This window comes from Amblyraja radiata, chromosome 17, assembly GCF_010909765.2.
Source record: "Amblyraja radiata isolate CabotCenter1 chromosome 17, sAmbRad1.1.pri, whole genome shotgun sequence".
NCBI lineage: Eukaryota > Metazoa > Chordata > Chondrichthyes > Rajiformes > Rajidae > Amblyraja > Amblyraja radiata.
Window position 1 is genome coordinate 18313667 of NC_045972.1, and position 6738 is coordinate 18320404.

The 6738-nt window shown below is 41.5% G+C and overlaps 1 protein-coding gene across 2 annotated transcripts; it reads right to left on the reverse strand.

Moving 5' to 3' along the window:
- Positions 1-908: 908 nt before the first annotated feature.
- Positions 909-6577, reverse strand: foxf1 (forkhead box F1). Of its 2 annotated transcripts, none has more exons than XM_033035816.1 (2): positions 5196-6577; positions 909-2581 (listed from the first exon to the last, which is right to left on the reverse strand). In XM_033035816.1, the coding sequence occupies exons 1-2, from the start codon at positions 6175-6177 to the stop codon at positions 2421-2423; spliced, it is 1143 nt and encodes a 380-aa protein (XP_032891707.1). In that variant the 5' UTR covers positions 6178-6577; the 3' UTR covers positions 909-2420. The 2 variants fall into 2 exon arrangements, with proteins under 2 accessions (XP_032891707.1, XP_032891706.1); XM_033035815.1 differs by having other exon boundaries at positions 909-2584; positions 5196-6575.
- Positions 6578-6738: the final 161 nt, after the last annotated feature.

The following is a 6738-nucleotide window of genomic DNA, read 5'->3' on the forward strand; positions in this document are numbered from 1 at the left end:
GAAGATTGATGGGGACCTCATTGAAACTTACGGAATAGTGAAAGGCTTGGATTGAGTTGATGTGGAGAGGATGTTTCCACTAGAGGGAGAATCTAGGACTAGAGGTCATAGCCTCAGAATTAAATGACATTCCTTTAGGAAGGACATGAGGAGGAATTTCTTTAGTCAGAGGGCGGTGAATCTGTGGAATTCTTTGCCACATATGGCTGTGGAGGCCAAGTCAATTGATATTTTTAAGGCAGAGATAGATAAATTCTTGAGTAGTATGGGTGTCAGGGGTTATGGGGAATAGGCAGTAGAATGGGGTGAGCAGGGAAAGATAGATCAGCCATGATTGAATGGCGGAGTAGACTTGATGGTCCAAATGACCTACTGCTGCTTCTATCACGTGATCTTATGACCTAAAACTGCTCACAATACTCCAAATACAGTCTGACCACTTCCTTATGAAGCCTCAGCATTATATCCCTGCTTTTATATTCCTGTCCTCTCTAAATGAATGCTAACATTGCATTTGCCTAACACTAACATTTACATTGATTTAATATTTCTGTGCGATATCTCGGATTGCTTCCCCTTTAAAGGCACCGCATACAAGAGCATGAGTACCCGTCCTTAGCTATATTTAAAAAAAACGCAAGAAGTATTTTCCAGAGGTATCCTGGTTGCAGCAGATTAAATGGCTATTCAAGGTAGTGCCATGCGATGGCGCTGCAGAACGGGGTTTCTCCACCACGACACATCGCCTCCTTTCACTGATGCACTTTCCCTCAATCCACAAGACTTCATGGTTCGCCCGCTGTGACCAACCAAAATTGTAAAGAGGGAGACAAATGTGCGTTGTTTCAAGTTATTATTGTCCGGGAGATTTCTGTACATGTTTAAACATTTTGTCTCTCAGATGTAAATCATTTTAGAATTTTAATATCCATATATACAGATTATAGTTCTGCTCACAAGATAAACAATCGTACGGATAATAATGTAGATATAGTCAAATGTGATGTCAGCAACGTAGAACAAATGATGAATAATCCGTTTATAATTTTAACAAACTATTTACATCAGTAAAACTTTTTACACTGTTTAAAATAATCAATACTTAAAATACCGACAGCGCTGATGTGGAATATCTATTCGGCGCTGCAGGAAAATGGGGGTGAATACTCAACAAAAGTTAAAGAAATGATGACAGTTCACATCGAAGCAGAACTGATTACAACAGTCTTAAGTTTAATACAACTACATCCACATTCTTTGGAAAATATACTTTATAAATGACACAATTGTTTAAAATAAAGCACAAACTACAGCTACAGGGAGGTTCTGTAATGTACTAATCATTCGCTACAAGTCTGTGATAACGTCCGTGTGACCATAGACCTCCGCGTTATTTCAGCGTTTATGGAATAATGCATATTCATATTAGAATAATTTGGATGTGATTGACAATAGTGCTTCGCCTATATTTCGCACATACAGAATTAGCAGAAACAGTCTGGGTCGGACCTTAATTTGCTTGTTCATCTTCTTGTGTTTGAAATTGGTGTTTTAAATTTTACAATTATACCCCATTTAAAAATACTCGGAAATTTTCACTTGCAAAACGTTGCTTTTGATTTCGCTGTTTATGTACATGACAATTATAGAGTTAAATAACACTGATAATCGGAGAGGAACAGGCTTTCAAATAAATTACACCCGGTGTCTGAAATGTCAAGTTTGAAGCTCCGCAGTTTCAGATCCCGAGCGGGCTGTGGTGGGTCTCTACACACCCTTCACGCTGTTAACTACAATATTCATTTCAGGCTACGGAAACTGCGTGCCAGCTTTACTTTTATTTTACAGAATTATACAATATGGTGTAGACCAGACGCAGAATAAAAGCGCACGTCCTTTTCACCATCTACTAAAGCATACAAACCACCTCCTCTAAAAATCCGCGTGAATTACATTGCATACAGTGCGCAAGATTAGGTTAAAAAACGTGTCACAATACTGCTTTCAAATCTTTCCAAATAACAACAAAAAAACACAAAATATGTATTTTCCTCAATACACATTCAAATCAAAAAGGAAAGGGTGCTCTTTTTTTTAATTAGAATGATTTATATTAAAAGACACGTTTATACAAGGCAAATATTGCCAGCAGAGTTCAGGGTTTTGGAGTCTATGCAGTGTCCTGTATGAAGGTTAGCTAAAATTTAGAATAAATAGTAACTATTTAGATTGAGCTTCGCTGAGCTGAAAGTGCCTTCACAGATCGTATCTTTCTCTAGCAATAATCCTGGACCCACTTATTTCTTTAAATAAGGATCAACATAAAGTTTCTACAGACCGGAGCGCACTGCAGATGCAGGTGAAAACCATTACAGTGCAAGGCAAGGGAGAACATATTCCACTCGGTTCTCTATATGGTATCACATTACACATGGTTTGATATCTTGGTAAGTCACTTGCTGATGATAGTAAGATCCATTCGTTGATGGATGCATTGAAGGAGATGTCATGGCGTTGAAAGAGAAGACAAATTCTTTCCTGTCGCACATGCTGGGAGACTGCGAATGATATCGCGGGATTCCTGCTGAAAGCAAACGAGGAAAAACACACTTATTAGGAAATATTACTACAATGCATCTGTTAATATAATGAGTTTTTTTTTTTTACATTGACAACGAAGTGATACAGTTAATTAAAACCTCCAAAGAAAATAAATATGTGAAGTATTGAATTAGAAATGAACCATCTTGGTCAACCAAGTTGACCAAAAAGGTAGCAAAGTATGAAAGACCCGTAACGTTTTTATAGGTGTCCCTTTAGTGTCGGTAAATAGCTGGTTACTGTGCGCAGTAATGGTTGACAAATTCACCACTCGATTTTCATCGTTAATTATTTCATAAATGCTTGTCCACAATGCATGTTCATTATGTACGTATCATGTGTAGGAATGAACTACAGATGCTGGTTTAAACCGAAGATAGACACAAAAAGCTGGAGTAACTCGGCCAGCCAGGCGGCATCTCGAGTGAAAAGCAATAGGTGACGTTTCGGGTCGACACCATTCTTCAGAAGAAGGGTCTCGGCTCGAAACGTCACCTATTCTTTAGATGCTGCCTGACCCGCTGAGTTACTGCAGCATTTTGTGTCTATGCATGTACCATTATACTGACTATTCAGTAGTACTTATCACGCTGTACATTAGTCAGCATTGGAAAGACACACTTGAAGTCCTTGTTTTATATTAATGCTAATTTTGCAACAGAACCCAACCTCTCTCAAGTATTTAAGAAAACCTGTTACTATCACAGTTACCGAGACTGTGAACTGACTATGGATTGTTACACTGTTTTGGCGAACCTCGAAATCATGTTAAATTTCATAGAATATTCCGAATATATTGCCAATAATTCTGTGGCCCCCTAACTTGCTTCATGGCGAGTTGGCGTGTGTGCAAGATTTTTAGTCTAGTTTTGAGCAAAGAGCCATTTAAATTAAAATTAATCACTGACAAAACATTTAGAAATGCATCCCGCTTTTGAAAGCTTAACGGGCGCATACGCTAATAATCCCTATTCTATTTAGAAATTACATCAGCGTTGCATTCCGCATACTCTCTCATTTTAAGGTAACTGTGTCATTTGAATTTAAGTTGACCATTTGGCTGTAATGTGACATTGTATACCATGACCCCGATCATCACTGCTACACACGCAAGCTACTTTACAACATAAATTTTACAAAGGATTCCTAGATTTATTTTCTCCTCTGTATCTATATCCTCTATATCAATCTGCTACATTGATTCACTGAACAGGCCCAGTTGGTAAATTTATCTACAACTGAAAATCAGAAACTGACCAGGGATTACCGGGAAACGCTGTCTCTGTAGTACATGGTGGCCATCACGGACAAGGGAACCGATTTAGCTAAATAGCTTTCGGTTAGATTTTCAAGTTGCAACTAACTAGCTTTTTCGGAGAGCGAGAGCGAGGGAGGAGCTGAGATGTGTTTATTTGCTCTCATTTCATATTGCATATTTCAAATCCACCGCAGAAATAATATTTGTTTGAAAATAAAATCTGTTCTGGGGTTGATTGGGAATGGGATGTTGTGCAACTGCAAAAGTGGCTTTCCCCCCGCACCCGCACCCGCACCACCCCCATCTCCGCAGATTCACACAGTTCATCGCGCTTTAGGCAGGCGGGCTACCAATCCCCAGAAGACGGTTTCTGCGGCAGGGAGTCCGCTTTCCACATTATGATGTTGTTATTGCCGTCGAGTTGGCACCGCAGTAAACACTGTCTCCACGGGGATGGCATCGAGATGTTTTCTTTGACCAAGTTTTGGAATTTGTTGTAAAAACAAAGGGCGGTTTATTCTTTCGGTTTGTTATTTATTCCAACCAATAACCAATTATGTGCGGGGAGAGGAAGCAAAAACAACTCACTTCCTTAACTTAATGACACTTTTGAAACTCTTCTGCAAGAAAACAGCTCCATCCCAGCCTCTATCATTTCCCTAATTAATCTTACTGGAGAACAGCCAAATAACAATGCATCGGAGTGAGTTTGAGTTCGAAAACATTTTATTTTTGTGCTTTACAGATGTTGACGTTCAAGCTTATCAGTGTGACCAAATCAAATCAAATTTCAATCAGCATCATCTTATTTCAAGACAGTTGGGAAAATCTTCTGAATTTTGGAACTACCATCCGCAGAAGCAAATGTAAATCTTTCAGTAACTATCGCACTTTAAAAGAAGCAGAGATGCGCTAACAGTTATTCTCATCTTGATCTAACCGTCTCCTCTTACACCAACAATATATATGTTTGTTATTCCTTCATATTTCTGCCTAAAACCTTCCCTCATTTGTACTTTGGCCTCAAATTACAGCTTGTGGGGAATTTTTTAATGAATAATCAGGAAACGATGCCTTCTGATAAATATCATGTATTTAGGTTAACCCGTCCCATCCAATATGTTCTCTTTCACAATGGTGATTGGATTAAACATATATATGGGCTTTCTTAAATGTGTAATTCAAATTAGAGACAAATCATCATATTTTCAACACATTATCTTTACAGTTCGTAATATAGTTACATTGCTAGTGTTTTAATCTATAGTAACCCCTGAACCATAAAATCGTTCACACATTAGCCATTGTGGGGTAAAGTAATACCAGGGATATGTACCTTGTATATCTGCAGCGTTGTGGCTATTCTGATGTAAATAGGACTGGTCTAGAGAATGCGCTTGCAGGTTTGAAGTTAGATTCGCCGACGGGTTGCAAGGTGAGAGGGGCTGCTGTTTGATATAAGAAGGTCCGTTGTTGAGCGCGGATGCTGAAGGAGCCCAGGCTGACGCCGCGGTAGTGTACATGGAGTGGGTGTCCATCACTCCGCCGCCGGGCAGCAAAGGAGACGCGGACACTGAGCTGTCGGCGTGGGTGGGGTAGTCTCCCACGGAAGATCCCGTACAACTTCCCATATAATGACCATTGTTGGAGGAGAGGTGGGAGACAGAATGTCCCGATAAACTCATCCCGTCCACGTTGCTTGGCAAATGTCCATTCATCATGCTAATACTACCATCTAGGGAGAGTCCGTTTGGAGCACACGAGATGGGTCCTCTAGACCCCTGGAAGTTGTACGTCTCTGGGATGTGGTTGAACCCCAATCCGTTCACCATGCTGTACATGGGTTTCAGAGCTTGGCACTTCCTGCGAAAGCCCCTCGGTCTCCGCCTGAAAGAGCCCTCCTCAAACATGAACTCGCTGGCAGGGTCAATGGTCCAGTAATGCCCTTTGCCCGGTCTGCCTAGACCCTTGGGCAGTTTGATGAAGCACTCATTCAAGGAGAGGTTGTGACGCACCGAGTTCTTCCAGCCTTGGTAGGAGCCTCGAAAAAAAGGGAATCTGCTTTGCAGGAACTGATAGATTTCGCTCAACGTCAACCGCTTGGTCGGTGCGCTCTGAATGGCCATAACAATCAGGGCAATGTACGAGTACGGAGGCTTCTCCGGGCGCCGTATGCCTGCGTTTGTTTTCTTAGTTTTGGTGGTGGAGGTGGCTGATTCCATCACAGAGCTCTGATTGTTGGGCTTCTCGATCCCCGTAGACATGGAACTACTCTGGGCCGCGCTGTGAGCCGGCGGCTGCTGAACCTCGGCCGTCATTTAAGAACAATTCTCAGCAAGGAAGTCACTTGAAACTGAAATTCGCCAAAAAGTCTCGTCTCCGCCAAGATATTTCCAAACCTTCAAGCTTTTCTTTCTCTCCCCTCAAATAAAACTTTCCTTTGCTCGGAAAATAATCCGGATTCCCCCACACCCAAAAAAAAAAGAAAAGTAATATCGAGGCAGTTGTTAACAGCGCGAAGGAGGGAGCCCTTCTCCGGGTAGAGTTATTTCTTTGGTTCTGAAGTCCTTTGCAAAGGTCGCCGAGATGTGGAGTAGCTTTTCATCGCAGTTGTTCTGGGATCTGCCACGCCAAAGGGATCGCGTTCACTTATCTCTTGTCATCAGCGTTTCGAACCTCTCGGCTGTCAAGACGTAAGGAACCAGAAACTCCCCGCCCCGACCCCCCTCCCACCTCGGTCAGGACTGGTGGGCTGTTAAAGTGAATGAACAACCCGCCTTCATTAACTATTTGATGTGGTATCTGAACTTTTCTACGTAGCCCGAACCAGCTTTTTATTGGGGGTGGGTGGGGTGAGGGAACAAATCAATCTGTAAGGC

What these genes read in the sequence shown, in the direction of transcription:
- foxf1 (XM_033035815.1), bottom strand. Translation starts at nt 6,177, where the DNA reads ATGACGGCCGAGGTTCAGCAGCCGCCGGCTCACAGCGCGGCCCAGAGT. An exon ending in CAACGCTGCAGATATACAAG is followed by an intron (nt 2,585 to 5,195) that starts GTACATATCCCT and finishes GTTTGCTTTCAG; the next exon opens with CAGGAATCCCGCGATATCAT.